The sequence below is a fragment of the Erpetoichthys calabaricus genome, chromosome 18 (genome assembly GCF_900747795.2).
Source record: "Erpetoichthys calabaricus chromosome 18, fErpCal1.3, whole genome shotgun sequence".
In the NCBI taxonomy this organism is placed as follows: domain Eukaryota; kingdom Metazoa; phylum Chordata; class Cladistia; order Polypteriformes; family Polypteridae; genus Erpetoichthys; species Erpetoichthys calabaricus.
This window is the reverse complement of record NC_041411.2, coordinates 51,733,960-51,753,457: the sequence shown is the minus strand read 5'-3', so window position 1 is coordinate 51,753,457 and position 19,498 is coordinate 51,733,960. Positions and strand designations below refer to the sequence as shown.

At 41.6% G+C, this 19,498-nt stretch overlaps 1 protein-coding gene across 2 annotated transcripts in view; it reads right to left on the bottom strand.

Moving 5' to 3' along the window:
* gxylt2 (glucoside xylosyltransferase 2) overlaps positions 1–17,015 on the bottom strand; it is a 101,332-nt gene extending 84,317 nt beyond the window's left edge. For both annotated transcript variants that reach the window (XM_028825404.2, XM_028825405.2), the window contains exon 1: positions 16,677–17,015. In XM_028825404.2, the coding sequence (XP_028681237.1) occupies positions 16,677–16,909 (233 nt within the window). In that variant the 5' untranslated portion in view covers positions 16,910–17,015. The remainder of the gene's footprint in view (positions 1–16,676) is intronic.
* Between the last annotated feature and the right edge of the window lie 2,483 nt (positions 17,016–19,498).

The window sequence follows — 19,498 nt, the reverse complement described above, 5'->3', positions numbered from 1 at the left end:
GACAAACTAGTTATTCCAACTGATAATAAATCATGTACTACTTGTCTAGCACTTAAATCTAAGTCCACTAGTGTCATCTAGTTGAAATATATTTAAACAGAGTGTCCACAATACCCATGTCATTACTCGTAACATCCTCACTTGATATCATCTTTCTTAACATGACATTTCCATGAGGTTTGGTGCATGTACTTTTAAGAGGAATTGCATTTTTCATTCCAAACGAAAGCATATTCAATTGACTCTATAAAAAAAATGTGAGATTAAAAAAAGGCTCACCGAGGAAGTACTAATCTCAATGGGGCTAACTGACTTACATACAGAGCATGGTAGTTGATAGCCTGACCACGGGGAGTCTCAAACACAGATCCTTGAAGGCCAACACCTCCTATTTATCACTGTAAATGAAATTTGTTATTGATTTACTTAAATAATTTTGACCCCAATAATATACAAGAAGTTCCCAGCTCATGAGGTCAATGCCTGCAAGTTTCAGGCCACGTTTGCAGATGTCTTTATGGCGCATTGTTGGTCAGCCCGTCGGGTGGTGTCCAATGGCCAGCTCACCAGAACTGTTGGTACATTTTAAGGGCTTTGTATTTTTTTAGAACATTACAGCATCAGAACAATCTAGACAAGAACAGGGCATTTAACCCCACAAAGTGTCTCATTCCTATTTATCCATATTCTTCTACAATAACATCAATTCTAATGTTTGAAAGTCCCTAAAGTCTTACAGTCTACCACACCACTATGTAGCTTATTCAATGTTTCTATGGTTCTCTATGTAAAGAAAAACTTTATGTTCATGTGAAATTTACACTTAACAATTTTCCAAATGTGTCCCTGTAGTCTTTCATTCATCATCATTTTAAAATAATGGTCTTGATCCAATGTACTGATTCCCATCTTTTTAAATACTTCAGTCCTGTCTCCTCTTAATCTTCTTTTGTTTAAACTGTTGTGAGACTTGCCCAGACACCATCAGACAGACACCGCATCTTTATAAAACTCTTGTTTATTTTTCGTTCTCCAACACATAACAGTCCCGCACAACACACTGTGCTTCTTGCCCCAATCACCTTTACACCGGGCCTTTCTCTCACTGTCCATGGGCCGCCTTTTCCTCTCTCCACGGGAGCTTCGTCCTGCTCCCGCTCCCGACTCCAGCTCACTGATTGGAGGGAGGCGGCCCCTTTTATTCTTACCCGGATGAGCTCCAGGTGCTCTGCCTGACGACACTTCCTGGTGTGACGGAAGTGTCAGGAGAGCACCCAGAAGCACTCCGGGTGTCCCTGGAAGGATCATCCTCCATGAGTGTGGCGGAAGTAAATGTGTCCCGGGCTCCATGAGGCTCGGGGCGCCCCCTGGTGGTGGGCACGGGCTCAAACGGGTTTGAGCCTCCCTGCTCCCCTTCTGTGGCCCTCTTCCGACGCAGGGTGGTTGCCCCCTCGTGGCCCGGAGGACAAATGCGCCACCTCTTGGTCCTTCCATGCGTTCCGGCCGGGTCTGACCCCCAGCCTCCTGTGACACTGTATAGGCTCAGATCTTTTAATCTTTCCTCATAATTCATCCCTTGTAGCCCTGGGATCAGCCTTGTTGCTCTTCTCTGGACCTTTTCTTGCGCTGCTATGTCCTTTTTGTAATCTGGAACCTAAATGTAAGAGTTGAATTTGAATCCTGGTCCAATGTGCACCTAGCAGTCTCATATCATTCTGAGCTTATGCTTAAAAGCTAATGCTGTTATTTTATTTTTTATTACTATGATAAATGCATTTTTTGTTATTTTATATACTGTAACCCTTAAGAGAAAATGTTATATTTTTGGTACAATCATTGTTCTATTGTTATGCGCTAAGTTTCCTCTTGATGGCAAACATGAATGAGAATCCTGGTGTACTTTTAACCCTCCTGAAAAGTTGCGTGCTCTTAAGGACTATAAATCAACCTTGTCACGGTTGATTGTAGATATTTAAGGTATCAACGTTTGTCATGTCCTGTTAGCAACTAGATGTAACCAATCATGTTAAAAGTTTTCTGATTATGTAATGAATTCCTTTTTTTGAGTAGTGACCTAATCAATGAATAGTATAAATACAGCGCAGAGGACACTTGTTTCTTTGTAACATGTTGCCTCTTGCGAGATTTAGATAAAGAATAACGATTGACACTTTCTCCTGCCTGTATATTATTGCTTAAATTGGGGCATTCCAGTTGGGGGTGTCTGTATTCATAATTTTCTTCCACAAAAACTGCACACAGTACCCCAGATGAGGCCTCACCAGTGAGCTATAAAGCTTGAGCATAACCTCCTTTGACTTGTACTCCACACATCAGGGCGCTATACAACCTAACATTCTGTTTGCCTTCTTAATGGCTTCTGAACACTGTCTGGAAGTTGATAGTGTCGAGTCCACTGTGACTCCTAAATCCTTCTCATAAGGTGTACTTTTTGATTTTCAGACCTCCCATTGTGTATTTAAACCTAACATTTTTACTTCCTGTGTGTAAAACTGACGTTAAATTTCATCTGGCACAAATCTGCCCAAGCCTGAACGCTGTCCAAGTACCCCTGTAATGATTCAAAGGATCCTAAATTATCTGCCAATCCACTTATCTTGGCATCATCTGCAAACTTAAGCAGCTTCTTACTTATATTCCTATCTAAATAGAATGGACTATTGTAATGCACTCCTCTTCGGGATACCCAACAAGAGCCTTCAAAAGCTACAACAAATTCAAAATAGTGCTGCAAGAATCCTGTTGAGGGTGCGGAAATATGAACACATTTCACAAATCCTTCGGTCACTTCATTGGCTCCCTATCCATCTCCGTATAGAATACAAACTCTGTTTGTTTACTCACCAGTGTATCCATGGAAATGCTCCACAATATCTTAAATAACTCCTTATACTACAATCCACTACAAGAAACCTCCGTTTTACAAATACCTACCACCTTCATCCCCCTGTGACCAAACTTCATACAATGGGAGATCGAGCCTTTGCAGCTGCTGCTCCACAGCTCTGGAATGCCCCACCAGAGAGCCTAAGATCACAGAAGATTGTGGGCTGTTTTAAAAAACAGCTAAAGACTTTTCGATTTAGGAAAGCTTATTAACAAGAATGCTATAATTATTGTTGTTTTATCTCAGTTTTCATCTTGCCTTGCCTTTGTTTAACTTTTTATGTTGCACTTTGAGATTTACTGCTAATGTAAAGTGCCCCTATAAATAAAATGCATTATTATTATTATTATTATAAATCATTTCTATATATATTAAATATAGCAGTGGCCCTAGCACTGACCCCTGTGGAACACCACTCTTAACATCGGCAAGTTCTGATGAGGTTACTCGCACCATCACCCTGTGCTTCCTGTGTCTGAGCCAATTCTGTACCCATCTACAAACATCAACTTGAACTCCCACTTCTTTTAGTTTGATGCCCAACCTCTCATGTGGCACCTTATCAAATGCTTTCTGAAAGTCAAGATACTGTAAATAATATCATATGGTCCACTTTGATCATACCTTTTTGTTGCTATCTCACAGATTTCCAGCATGTTAGTTAAACATGACCTCCATCTTCTGAACCCATGCTATCTGTTCAGTAAAACTGTTCTTGCCATGTGTTGCTCAATCATATCCTTAATAATTCCTTCCATTAATTTGTCTGTGATGCATGTTAAGCTTACTGGGCCAAAGGTTGTTTGGATCTGCTCGGTCACCATTTTTATATAACAGGATAATATTTGTCATTTTCCAGTCCTACAGAATCTCCCCAGTGTGCAGTGACTTCCTAAAAATAAGCATCAAGGGTTTATATATGTACACACTAACCTCCTTAAGAACACGAGGGTAAATATTATCTGGTCCTGGTGAGTTGTTTAATTTTAGCCTATTTGATCTGGGCAGTACTTCTTCATCTACAATTTCCAAATCCCTCAGTACCTCCTTAGTAGTCCCATTTACCGCTGGTACGTTATCCACTTCCTTACACGTGAAGAACTCAGAAAAATGCAAGTTTAGAACATCTGCTATTTCATTGTCTGTATTTTTTAATTCCCCTTTACTATTTCTGATGCACTTCACCTCCTCCTTGACTTTTCTTTTACTACTAAAATACTGAAAGATTTTCTTTGGGTCATTTTCACCTTATCTGCTATATTCCTCTCTAAGTGCCTTGTTTTACCTCAAGCTCTCATATGCCTTATGATTCACATTGGAGATATTAATCATGTAAAACTTATACAGCTGTTTTTTTCCTTTGCAGCTTCTTTTTTAACTCCTTATTAACCCATTTAGGAGATTTTAAAAATTTCCTACTAATTCCAAATTTAAGTGTGTACCTGTCCTGCATTATGATTGAGTCCCCAACTATTACTATCTGTCTCTTTCTGGGAACTGGTTTTGAGGTGGTCTGTTGGGCCAGGTATGATGCATGAGTCATACAATGCATCCTGTGATGTTTTGATTTGACAAAAATTATAATATACAGGTAGTGCGCTCAGTATTGTTCGGATTTACGTGCAACACATGTCATTTTTCAGGACCACGAATCTCATTCCATAGGTTATACAAATGCCATTGTCATTGAGAAAGGATTTCTGTTGTTCAATAGGTTTGCTCCCTTACAGCTTCTGTACTATTTAAAAGGAGCTTTCTTTGTTTCTATAGTGAGATGTTTGCCTCAGAATTATTATGAAAAAAAAAATAGATAACCAGGAGATGTACAGTAAATGTGCAACTAAACATAGTAAGGGGCAGAAAGGGATCAAAGCCAGAATAGTCAGAGACTGCACAAACAAGACATGAAGGCAAACTGAAAGTCACAGACACAAAGTGAGTTCAAAAACCAAAAAGACACCTAACGCTGGGCCTATTTGAAACTACAGTCTTTGTTATTCCAACCAAGTGATACTGAATTACAGAAATGTTGCCATGTACGTACTGTCAGTAACTGTGACATAAGGAGTTCTTTGATAAACAAAGATGGGACAAATGAAAACAAAATCTCCATAAATAGATTTTCCAAGCTAAAATAATGCAAATACATGTACAACCATGTGCTATCTATATATATAAAATCCCTATGTGCGTCCAGGTGTCCGTGTGTGGGTGTCTTCTGGTGAAGTGCGCATGCGCGGGGCACGGTGCAATGCGCGATATTACTGTCAGAGAAAGTTAAGAGGCGTTTTACGGTAATACAAACCAGTATTACTGCAAGAGGAAATTAAAGGTACACAATACAGTGATGCATATTACAGCCACATACAAGCCAGTATTACTGTCAGAGGAGATTAAAGGCATATTACCGACGTGCACGCCTGTATTACCGCCAGAGAAAATTAAAGGTATATTACGGACGTACAAGCCAGCGGACATACAAGACGGTATCCTTCAATAAGGGCGCGCACAAAAAGGCGAGCCTCAAAAGGGCGACCTCAATTGGGCGCAGCGAATAAAGGCGCGTGTAAATAAAGATCTGCACCTTTGTTGCTCTTCACATATTCCAGAGCCATGCAGGTTAGGTGGATTGGCGATTCTAAATTGGCCCTAGTGTGTGCTTGGTGTGTGGGTGTGTTTGTGTGTGTCCTGCGGTGGGTTGGCACCCTGCCCAGGATTGGTTCCCTGCCTTGTGCCCTGTGTTGGCTGGGATTGGCTCCAGCGGACCCCCGTGACCCTGTGTTCGGATTCAGCGGGTTGGAAAATGGATGGATGGATGGATTTGAACTAAATTATCTACGAACGCCTTTATTCGCCGCGCTCAATTGAGGTCGCCCTTTTGAAGACTCGCCTTTTTGTGCGCGCCCTTATTGAATAGAGCCGTACAAGACAGTATTACTGTCACAGAAAATTAAAGACACACAATACACGGCGGCAGCCCACGAAGAGCGGTCAGCTCAGCAAGTAAACATCAACAAAAGAAAGGCTGAAAGAAAGAAAAATACGACCAACAAAAAGAATGAGGTCAAAGTCCCTTGCCATTTAATATAGACTGTTCCTACTAATGTTTATGCACTACTGTTCTAGCGCCAGTTATTGTAACGGGCTAAATGACTTGTTACTACATAATCCTCTCGTGAATGTGCAAGCTCCAAGCGTGAACATTCAGCTTACAAGGAAATTAACTATGGAATCCAGCCATATGCCAAGGGGAATGGATATCACTGGCATATACCCAAGAGTGTTCCTCAGGATCATAGCCTATCCAATCGACAGTTGACAGGATATTTCATCCAGCAATCAAGTCTCCTGGAATCTAAACTTGTGTGCATCTCAAACTCCTGATGACCCCCAATAACCACAGGAAGAACAGAATCAAAAGAAATGGTCCTTTTCTTCTTTGGTCCAGAAAACAAGATGCACATTTCTTCCAAAAAGACCTGAAATATTGATTCATCTAACGACAACACTCATTTCCTCAATGTGTTATGGTCCACTGCAGATGCCTCCAAACCCATAGAGGTTGACAGCATTTCTGGACACAATTAACACATGGCTTCCTTTTTGCACAGTACAGTGATCCCTCGCTATATCGCGCTTCGCCTTTCGCGGCTTCACTCTATCGCGGATTTTATATGTAAGCATATTTAAATATATATCGCGGATTTTTTGCTGGTTCGCGGATTTCTGAGGACAATGGGTCTTTTAATTTCTGGTACATGCTTCCTCAGTTGGTTTGCCCAGTTGATTTCATACAAGGGACGCTATTGGCAGATGGCTGAGAAGCTACCCAACTTACTTTTCTCTGTGTCTCTAGCGCTGACTTTCTCTGATCCTGACGTAGGGGGTGTGAGCAGGGCGGCTGTTCGCACACCTAGACGATACGGACGCTCGTCTAAAAATGCTGAAAGATTATCTTCACGTTGCTACCTTCTGTGTGCAGCTGCTTCCTGAAGCGCCATGCTGCACGGTGCTTCACATACTTAAAAGCCAAACAGCCCTATTGATTTATTTGCTTTGCTCTCTGTTTCTGACAGCCTGTGCTCCTGACACGCACTCCTTTGAAGAGGAAGATTTGTTTGCATTCTTTTAATTGCGAGACAGAACTGTCATCTCTGTCTTGTCATGGAGCACAGTTTAAACTTTTGAAATGTGTTTGAATAACGTTCCTGTCTCTCTACAACCTCCTGTGTTTCTGCGCAAATCTGTGACCCAAGCATGACAATATAAAAATAACCATATAAACATATGGTTTCTACTTCGCGGATTTTCTTATTTCGCGGGTGGCTCTGGAACGCAACCCCCGCGATGGAGGAGGGATTACTGTACAGTTGTAACCGGCATTTGTGAATGTAACTACATATTTTATTACTTGATAAAAGTTTGCCTCCTGAGCTGACTTGGTTATGTCATTTATTGATGAATGACAGTTCTACTTGCAGTGCCATCTGAGGGACTGCATTCACTGTCAATTATCTTAGGCTAGTGCCCTGGCTCTTTACGCAACAAAATTTCTCCAGAATCCTTGAATCTTTTAATTGTATTAGGCACTGTCGGGAGTCAAACACCCAAATCATTTCCAATCTGTCTTTGAGAAACATTGTTTTTACACTTTTTAATTTTCTCACACATTTGTGGAAAATTGGCAAAACTCAACCCATCTTTGCTCTAAAGGAGCAGGTCTTTCTTGGATGCAGCTTTTATACCAAAACAGGATTTTAGTCACTGTTGAACATCATCGATTTCTACTCACATCATTTTCTTTATTTTTAAATCATAATTGGCCTTAAATTGCTCCATTCCCCAATATTTTTGGAAAGTGTTGAAAGTGCTGTTGGAGAACAGTTTATAGCCTTAGTTGATGACAGTTTTACCACAGGCCACCTGAGCGCACTAAGAAGTAACAGTACCTCTTCTTCTTTCCCCTCTGTAGAAAGGAAAACTGACGGTGCCACTGTCTATGACGTTACTGCCGGAAACAGCCCAGCTGTGTTCGCCTCTTCCTCCCTGGAAACATCATAACTGAAGACACCACCATCTTGGGGCAAACTTAATCATCACAATGGAACTAGCAATTACCACACATTTTCTTTTGCGCATTTTGCACCCTTTCAATATACAGGATTTGCCTACGGGTGGCCCACACCCTTTATGAGCCTCTTTGTGTTCTCTTTACAGTGGTGTAGTTGTCAGGGTCTACGCATGTTGGAACCCCTAAACATAGCCAAAATGTTCCAACAAATGGCAGAACAGATACTGTACAACAACTTCAAGTACAGCTGGGACAACAACAAACCCAGATTGCAGAAACGGAGGAATGTAGCCAAGCTCAAGTGGACCTCCAACGACATTTACAGATTGGTCCTTATCAGGTATTGTTACCTTTACATCCAGATGTTGACAATGAAACCTATTTTTTAATTTTGAGAGAACTGCTGCCTGTCATCACTGGGATTGCTCTGAGTGGGCAAATATATTGGCGTTGTTCTTACTGGGACCAGCTCAGCATGCTTATTATGACCTGTCAGAGAACAATGCCGAGGAGTATGATAAATTGAAGGCTGAGGTACTCCTGCAATATGGCATCATTCTAGATCAGCAGGTCAGGGGCTGCCATGAGTGGACCTTCAACCCAGAAAAGCCAACTAGATCCCAGGGTTATGAAATCTGGGGTCATGTGAGTCATTGGTTAAAACCCAAGGTTGCTAACGGTAAGGAGATCACCAAATTGGTCACTTGTGCTTTCCTAGTTCAGGCCCTACCCGTACATCTAACCAGGCCGGTCCAGAGGCAGGACTACAAATCTATGGAGCCCACTTGGCATGAATCAGAGCCTGCAGTTTGACCCAATGAGAAGCCCTCACATCCACTTCACTTCTATAAGTGAAGAGCTTGGACATACTATGCCCAATTTCCCCCATTTCGGCAAAACCATGAACTACAGCTGGTTGAAGGGAGAGAGGTTCTGTTTATTCGCTAATCCTTTATCTTTACCCCAGGGTGAGGTGGTGGTGATGAATGGATATAGGTTCTCCACCTTATTTTATTCCTGCAGCAAAATGTCCATTGTTGTTCACTGTTACGTGCTTTCACAACAGAAGGAAAAAGGTATGATCAGTCTGACTTGTATTCACAAGGAAACCCACTGGTATAGGGCCACCTGGTGTATCATCACTTATCAAAACATCACTAAGTAAATTAGTAATGTGCAGCCTTCCCTACCTGGTGATCCTTGGGCAGGACTGGTCAGAAATTATAAACGAGAGTACGATTGCTACCTCTAAGAAAACTCTAGGCCTGGTTATTGAGGAAGAAAATCCATCACAAGTTGTTGCCATGCCGTGTATACAACCAGAGGAAAGCCATGTTAGTATAATTACCCAATGGTAGAAGACTGACATAACTGCGTTGCGGTCTGATGACATAATGCAGGCAGAGGACGCGACAACCAGGGATGTAACTCCGCCCCTTGAGGTCACATCAGACCCTCTCAGAGAACAGCATTTTCAATTCAGACAAACTCCGGGCTCCTTTAAATGGGAGCAAATGAACAATGATCCTTTGAAATTTGCTCTGAATGCTGTTGCTCTGATTATTTAGCAATGTACAATTATACTATGCCACAGGGACTGTACTTTGTTTTAAAAAATGATTTCCTTTATTGGGTAGCTGAGCATGCGGGTGAGATGACGTCATTATTGTTAGTACCACGGACTTTTCAATGACAAGTCTGCAAGTTAGCCCACGCCCACCTTATGAGTACCCACTTAGGTACTGATAAGACTTTGGAGCGGATAAAGCTCTGATTTTATTGGCTGGGAATTAACAAGGAGGTCCTGCACTTCTGTGCCTACTGTCTAGAATGTCAGTTGCAACAGATTCCATGGAAGGACCATGCTCCTCTTGTTCCTGTCCTGCTCATTGACATTACAATATCAACCCCTAGTCGTTCAGATGGAATAACCCTAGAACCCTCTGCTAGAGGCCAACAAATATGTTTTAGTGATTGTGGATTATGCTATGGTATCCAGAATCCATCCTTTTGAGAGTGGCTGACTTAAAGAATATTGTACGGGAACTGATTGGGATCTTTGTGAGTGCGGCATCCCTAAAGAAATCCTTACAGATCAGGGGATGCCATTTACCTCTGATGTGTTCTGAGATGTGGCCAAATTACTCCATATCAAGCATTTAAAATACCTCCGTGTACCACCCCCCAAATGGACGGCTTAGTAGAGTGTATTAATCAGATGCTCAAATGAATGCTACATAAGGTGGTCAGTGAGGATGGAAGAAACTGGGATCAGTTGCTTCCCCTCATGTTGTTTGCTTACCAGGAAGTTCCTCGGGCTTCCTCAGGCTTCTCTCCTTTTAAGTTATTATACAGACGGCAACCCCAGGGTCCTCTTGACATATTAAAAGAGGGTTGGGAAGAGGAAGCCAATCCCTCCACAAACATTTTTGAATGTATCGCCCAATTACACAATATATTTGGAAAAATCAGACCCATTCTAAAAGAAAACACGGAACGTGCTCAAGCAACACAGGCTTGTTATTATGATCAAGGACCTCCATACGGGAGTTCCAACTGGGAGACCAGGTTATGGTTCTTGTTCCCACATCCCATTCTAAATTATTGACTCACTGGCAGGGCGCATATGAAGTTAAAGAGAGGAAGGGCATTCGTCGACTATTTGATTAAACAACCAAATCGACGGCCAGCCTAGTGGATAAATCATTTTAACCTCCTGAAGCCCTGGAAGGAAAGGGATCCCGATCCTTACTTCATTTCAGGCAGCTCCTTCTTCACAGTTGGTCACTTTAACTTCGTTACTGATCTCACTCCCGACCAAAGACAAGAACTTGAAGGAGTAATCTCGTCCATCATGGATGTGGTGAAAGAAACCCAGAACAACCTCTTTGAGCATGACATTGTTACTGACCCTGGAGTCATCATTAGAGAACGCCCATATCACATCCCGGATGCCAAACGTGCCAAGGTTGAGTTAGAGATCAGAAGGATGTTGGACTTGGGGGTGATCGGGGAAAGCTACAGCCCTTGTTCTAGTCCCATCATTCTGGTTTCTAAGCCAGACGGAAGCAGGGATTTTGCAATGACTTCCGGCATCTTAATCAAGTATCTCGGTTTGATGCATACTCGATGCCCTGTGTGGATGAACTTCTGAACCGATTAGGGAGGGCTCTATATCTGACCACTCTTGACATGACCAAAGGGTATTGGAATCTGCGAAGAAAAAGACCATTCAGCTTGCATGGAGCACTGGTGACTTTCCAACGTCTCATGGATAGAGTGCTACAACCCCACCAAGCCTATAGTGCAGCCTATCTTGATGACATAGTCATTTATTCCGACACCTGGGAGGATCATATACAACAGGTGCGTGCTGTACTTCTGACACTAAGGGAAGCCGGCCTCACAATCAACATAAAGAAATGTTTCTTCAGGTTAGTTGAGGCCAAATATTTGGGAAATTTGGAGGGTAGAGGTATCGTATATTCACAGTGTTCCAAAGTTGCTGCCATTATGAATTAGCCCTGTCCAAAAACTAAACGACAAGTACAAGCTTTTTCAGGACTAGTGGGTTATTATTGGTGGTTCGTACCCGGTTTCTCAGAGAGGGCTGACCCTTTAAGTGATTTGACAAAGAAGCGTGCTCCTAACATGGTGGTCTGGGATGAGAAAACAGGACACATTTCATGACTTAAAAGTGGCCCTCAGTTCAACAACTATTTTAATTACTCTGAATTTTTCCTTACCTTTTATTTTGTAGATCAGTGCTTCAGACAGAGGCCTGGGGGCCATGCTGAGCCATAGTATTGACAGTGTTGAACAAACCCTGCGATGTACCTGAATTAGAAACTAATGGATCACAAGACAGTGGAAAAAGAGGCCCTGGCGATTAAGTGGGCTATTAACCAACTGAGGTACTACCTCCTGGGACACGAGTTCACCCTATTGATGGACCACGCTCCTTTACAAAGGAATGGCTCTGCATAGGGAAGCCAATCTCCATGACAACGCTGATGCCCAGTCTCATATTCATAACCTCATGGTTGGGCTGCCTGATCATTTGGATCTAGGCTAAGTGGGGGATACCATCACACGCATGTGCTTGGGGAACAACTTACAGGCTCAGTTGATGACAATTTTACCCCTGGCCACCTGAATGCGCAAAGCAGTAACAGTATCTCTTCTTCTTTCCCCTCTGTAGAAAGGAAAACTGACATGCCACCATCTATGATATCAGTTCCAGGAAACAACCCAGCCGTGTCTGCGTCTTTCTCCCACGAAACATCATAACTGGAGACACCGGCATCTTGGGTCAGACTTGATCACCACAATGGGACTATTCTCAGTTTAAGTGCCTACCACATGATATCTATTGCGCCTTTTGCACCCTTTCAGTATACAGGGTTTGCCTACAGGTGCCTCAGACCCTTTAGGAGCCTCTTTTTGTTCTCTTTACTATATATATATATATATATATATATATAAATATACAAAAATTCTGGGTCGCAACATGATCATCTCGGGGAGACACTTTGAAGTCCCGTGAGACTTCTTGCACGTCACGTCACTTCCAGGACTTCTTATTCTTCTTTACGCTGAAGATAGTTCTTAATGACTTTGGCTGAATGTTTGGGGTTGTTGTCCTGCTGCAGAATAAATTTGGGGCCAATCATACGCCTCCCAGATGGTATTGCATGATGGATAAGTATCTGCCTGTATTTCTCAGCATTGAGAACACCATTAATCCTGACCAAATCTCCAACTCCATTTGCAGAAATGCAGCCCCAAACGTTCAAGGAACCTCCACCATGCTTCACTGTTGCCTGCAGACACTCATTATTGTACCGCTCTCCAGCCCATCGACGAACAAACTGCCTTCTGCTACAGCCAAATATTTCAAATTTTGACTCATCAGTCCAGAGCACCTGCTGCCATTTTTCTGCACCCCAGTTCCTATGTTTTCATGCATACTTGAGTCGCTTGGCCTTGTTTCCACGTCGGAGGTATGGCTTTTTGGCTGCAACTCTTCCATGAAGACCACTTATGGCCAGACTTCTCCGGACAGTAGATGGGTGTACCTGGGTCCCACTGGTTTCTGCCAGTTCTGAGCTGATGGCACTGCTGGACATCTTCCGATTTCAAAGGATAATAAGCTTGATGTGTCTTTCATCTGCTGCACTAAGTTTCCTTGGCCGACCACTGTGTCTACAATCCTCAATGTTGCCCATTTCTTTGTGCTTCTTCAAAAGAGCTTGAACAGCACATCTTGAAACCCCAGTCTGCTTTGAAATCTTTGTCTGGGAGAGACCTTGCTGATGCAGTAGAACTACCTTGTGTCTTGTTGCTGTGCTCAATCTTGCCATGACATGAAACTGTCTTCCACAACCTCACCTTGGTAGCAGAGTTTGGCTGTTCCTCACCCAGTTTTAAGCCTCCTACACAGCTGTTTCTGTTTCAGTTAATGACTGTGTTTCAACCTACGTGTGACATTGATGATCATTAGCACCTGTTTGGTATAATTGGTTGATCAGACACCTGACTAGAATCCTACAAAATCCCTGACTTTGTGCAAATGTACCTATAAGAATTGATGCTGGTTTGAAGGCAAAAGGTAGTAACACCAAATATTGATTTGATTTAGATTTTTCTTTTGTTCACTCACTTTGCAATTTGTAAATTGATAACAATAAACAATCATTATTTATATTTCTGAAAGCATTCTTTGTTTACAGCATTTTTCGCACCTGCCTAAAACTTTTGCACAGTACTGTATATATACATATATACACTTAGACCGCTGTACTTTTTTCACATTTTGTTTTCTTGCATAATAAATTTGTCAAAACTTCTTTAATCCTATATTTGCTTTGCCATTCTGGGCTATTGAGCGTTGCTTGATATGAGGAAAAAAGATTTTATTTTTTCAGTTTCCCACACAACAGGTTCTGTCATCAAGAAAAAGTTTATTCTTCCGCAAGGTCCTCTCCAGGTGAGCTCTGCCTTTACTCCACTCCTGACACAAGAAAATGTCACTCATTACCTCTTGGTGTTCAGTTAAATCAAGTATTGCACAGCTGTAAATCTGCCTAGAGTAGGTCACTCAAAAAAATTAGTGATCTTATTAGAAGACGACTAGTGACGGAAGCCTCCAAGAGACGTCTGAGAACTCAGAAGGAGCCTCAAGCCACAGTTGCTAAGGCTAGAGAGGCTGTGTAGACAATGCCTTTTGACTCAGTGCTTCACTCATTGCAGCAAATGGCAACAAGAAAGCCACTTGGTAAAAAAAAATACTCACATGACATCTTGGCAGAAGGCACATGGGAAACTCTGAAGTCAGGTAGAACAAGATTCCATGGTTTGATGACACAAAAAATGCCCTTTTTTGGCCTTCAGACTAAATGCCATGTTTTGTGTAATCTAAACACTGCACAATATCAAATGGAGAGCATCCCCATAGTGAAGCATGGTGGTTGCAGCATTAAGCTATGGGGATACATCTGTACAGCAGGCCTAGGAAGGCTTGTATTGGTACAATGAATGTATGACAATACGGGTAAATTCTGGAGGAAAACCTGCTGTCATCTGCAAGATACCTGTGTCACTGGACAAGATTTGTTCATCAAGACAACAACAGCAAACAAAAAGCCAAAGCTACACAGGAATAGCTTCAAAACGACAATATTAATATCTTGTAGTGGAAGGGCCAGAGTCCAATCTTGACTTAGAATTTGTGGCTGGATTTGAAAAAGGCTGTTCATTCACGATCCCCGTGCAGCCTGTCAGAGGTTGAGCAGTTTTGCAAAGAAGAATGAAGAAAACTTACAATATGCAGGTGTGCAAAGCTGATCGAGACCTGAGCACACAGACTGAACGCTGTCACGGCTGACAAAGGTGAATCTACTAAGTACTGAATGGTGAATATACTTATGCAATTAATCATTTTGTACTTTACATTTGCAATTAATTTAGACCCCACTGCAGAAATCTGTTCTTACTTTGACATGAAACTGTCCTTTTCTGTTGACCAGTGTTAAAAAGCCAAACTATATCCACTATAATTCAATACTGTAAAAGAATAAAATGTAAAAACTTGCAAGGGGTACATACTTTTTATAGGCACTGTATATTGCCAGGTATTCAATTCCTTATCTGCTGTTGATATTGAAATTCTGTGACTCATCTGTGCGAGACGTGTAAGTGGGAGGAATCACACTGTGATGAGTAAATCTGAACTTGAAAATGCTCAGTAGTACAGAAAGGACAAAGTATCGCCTACAAATAAATGCAGTGTTATGTTCAAGATGGGTGTCAAAAAAATTAAAAAAGAAGTATCTGAAAAGAATTTAGAAGAATTATGGTGATGCAATATACTATATACAATACGCAGAAAAAAAAGGCCAGCAAATGTTGTCCTGTGCCGTAGTAACTGTACAGTTCAGATTACCATCTTACAAAAAAGACATTGCAGGATTAGAAACTCCAATATGGTCCCATCTGTTAGTGAGATATATTATATAAAGGATTTGATTCAAAAACTAACCTTTCATATCCCACTCAAATCAATCAATTACATTTATTTGCTTAGCAGATGCTGTTCTCCAAAATAATTAAGAGGACTGTTTGGAAACAAGTGTTACAAAACGAGGGTACAGAAATGATCATCACAAGTGGAAAACTCTGAACAAAACACAAGGGAGTTACAATTTCTAGGTTACAAACCTAACAGCCAATATCAGACAGAAATTCACTAAACAATGGAGACTTCAAACGCCTCTAAAACACCTTCAGTAGATCAGAATTTTACATGGAGGTGGACAGCTCATTCCAGCATCCATAAGCTACACATGACCAGTGTCTGGACTGGGACTTCATACCACAAAAAGGTGGTATCACCTAACACCATTCATCAGCAGAACTAAGTTGTCAAGAAGGAGCAAAGAACCTCACAAGTATGTCCATATACTGTAAATAGGTGCCGATCAATTGACTATTCTGTAGGCAAGCTTTAAAGAGTTGAACTTAATATGTGCTGCTACTGGAAGCCAATGCAGTGATCTGCAAATTTAAAAACAAGAATCCCTAGAGCAATCTATAAGTTACTTTTTACTGTCTCTGTATTTTCTAACCTGCTACATACCTCAAATAAATATTTATAGTACCACTTTAAAGATATAATCTTCTAAACTCCAGGGTCTAATCACATACAGTTGCCTCCAGCTTTTTAGGGGTATCTCAAATTCAGTTTTTCTTAATTATTCTTGTTATCTGCCATAGCACTATATATTGTCCATACACATTTGTTAATTACGTTTTATAATGCAACTTCTCCTTACATCACATAAATGAATTGTCCATAATATGCACTTGTACTGAGTGTATCCTAAAACGGTCCATGAACAGAATTCAAAAATACTGATGGCAGATGAAGTCATTTCAGGATGGCATGGGTGAAACTAATCCTGGCCGGGATGCCAGCCAATCGTGGGGCACTCACTCATACACATCAGGACATTTTAAGAACACCGATTAATCTAAAACATACATATTTAGAAGTCTTGCTGAATCCCCCGTCTGTGAGGGCTACACTGCGACTCTTTCCTTTTGTTTCTTTGAAAACGAGCGACTTCAATGCTATTCACATTCCGACACGTACTGCCACGTGAGCACTTAAAAAACAACATGCTTTGATTTCCTTACCTAGTAATCTTTTTGCTGCCTGACAGTATTTTAGTTAGTTTTTGTCTTCGGCGAGTCTCTTGCTGTGTATCACGCAAAAGTGGCGGATGAAAGGTAACTGCACTTCTCACGTCCCGTAAAGAGCCACCATTCTGCTCTGCTTTTAAAAGTGCATCGCGTCTGGCAAAAAAGTATAGAAGCAACAAAATAAAAAAGAACGTTGACAAAACTAAAGTTTTACTGTAAGCTCTCATTCTGCAAAATTAACACAGTCCACTGCATGAAAGTACGTCAGTATTCCTCCATGGTGTAGCTGACTTGTGTTAGCAGACGCTTAGGAGGCAAGCGAAGGGAATCGAGAGGCGCAGATTATCGAGGACATTCGGTAATGCGGGGAAGGTCCTTACGTTCGCCGTCTTCGACACGCCTTCTCTTACGTAAGAATAAAAAAACCAGACGCACAGGGAGACAAGGCAACATCTGGCCAAACTTCCTAAACTCATGTTAACTTTTAAGAAGTAAGATAATCTGTTAGGAAAATGGAGTGGTGAACTGGCTAATATAAAGCGGCGAGAATCAAGTGTGTCGAATCTCAACAAAATGAAAAGAAGGAGGGCAGGCTTTTGATATTTCAAATGTTAGAAACAGGATCATTATTTATCATGATTGCCTAAAGTCCATCACAGTTCAATCAATATTGTAGCGACGGACGGCACTGACGTTCCATGAAGCTCTGCGGCGCTGTATTTAAAATTAGACAGTTAATTAAGATTTCTTTTATGTTGGGGCTCCAACAGTTGTGTTTCATTTTGGTATGTAGCTTTGGCAATGGGTGTGATTTATTGAAGTCTACGAGGGTTAGGGAGGGGGTGATTTGATGCTGCCTACCACCACTAAGCCTTTTATAAATGCGTGAAGACTTAAAAGTCTTTAAAAGCTTTATAAGAGAAGTCATAAAACACAATTTAAAAACATTTTTATTTGAAACCTGACTTATTTCAAATTATTTAGAGTTGGTTTGAAAAAGTCTTTGATCACATTCAGCCAGTCTGGTTTTCCTTTACAATTAAAAATAATTTAATCCTTACCAGGATGTCTTGTACACTTTAATAAGAGCACAGATGGTGCTGGGTTATTTTGTGCCCTAGGCCAAGCATATTAGTGCACCTGCCAACAGCTCGGTAGCTACCCCATGCGGCTGGGATTTTCCCCCCTATTCTGATCTGCTCCCTAGACAAATGCCTAAATCGCATTAATGGTGGCACCGGCCCTGGGTGGAACCACCTGCGGGGCATTTCTGCCTGACGTACCTCCAACAGTACCATCTTACTGGCTGCAGGGTCATCAGCCGGGAAACACCCTTCACTGATGTTTCACTCCTTTAATCCCAGAGCACCTCAAGGTGGTGGAGCAGAGCTAGGGATGTCTCCCTACTGCCCTTGCAGTCAGCTCCAGGATCCTTGTTTTCCCCACACTTTATCCTTCTGAGCCAGAGCCAGAAGCTCCTTTTTTCTGCCTCTTCTGCCAGATCTTTGAGGGTCTTCCTCAGATGAGCCTGTAATCTCAAGGGACTTCAGGAAGCTCTTGGAGGATGTTCCGGTAAAGCCTCTGCACCTACATCTACTGGGAAGATGAAGGCCCTCCACCTTGCTTGTGAGCATGCAGCTAACAGTTCTGCATATGTTTCCCTCTTTCTCTCAATGGCAGCCTCCATCCTATCTTCCCATCAAACAGTCAATTCAGCCATAACAATTTCCTAGTAGAGGTGGACCAGAGCACAATGTCTGGCCGTAAAGAGGTTAGGGTGATCTCATGTGGGAACTTCAACTGACAGTTGAAATCAGCCCTCATGGTCCACTCTCCTACAGGTGACAGGAGGGTCCACGTCCTTATGCTACTGTTCTGAGCCTTGTACCCTTGCCTGAAAAACTGGTTCAGCCACAGTGAACTTTCCGGACTGGCCCTGTTTGCTTCAAACCTGTATGCCTCCAGGATTTCAGCTAGCTTATGCAGGACCCGTCATGATGCCATCTATACTGCGGTAATGCTGCTGTACAGCCAGGGAGGGTATGTTGCAAACTCATGTTCTGTGAGTTGTAGAATTGGCAGATCTCCGACAAACCATACCAGATATGGTTAATACTTACAACATGAGCTTCAAAAGTGTCTTGAAATATTAATTATTTAAAATGATATTTGGTGACACCCAGAAATACATATAAAAATTAAAATGTCCTTCCAAGAATGGATCGAGTTCCTCTTATCCCTTTTGTGATCCCAGTCTTGATACTGGAGAGGGGGCCCTATTTTATTATTTGGATCTATTCTGTTGCAAAGTGTTTTTTTCCCATTTTTTAAACTTTAAGACTTGCTGTACTTAACAGGCCCATTTATCACATCACTTTACCTGTGCCCAGGACCATTTTATCCTGGAAAGGACAGAGATCACTAGTGCTGTATACAGAATTAAAACTGGCTTATGTGTCTATTAAACATTTATTTGAACAGGTATTGGGCTCACATAATGCTGCATTTCTTGCTTGGCATGCATACGGATTTAATATTAGAGGGGGCACCCATTTACAGCACTGCAGCTGCAGTTATGCTATAGAAGTCATTTTCTCCTGCAAGAAACTGAGGCTATTAAATCTATAATTTAAGAATCAAATATTTCTTGCTTCTCAATACACTTGATCATTTTACTTGTAAATCTTGTGATAGATATGTTTTGGATGTGTTTTTAATCAATACTAGTAGTAGTTCTAATCCAACATTTAAATGTAAAAGTAAAAGGAGTAGCATGTTAAGAATAGCTCACTATAATGATAAAAGTATCAAAAATA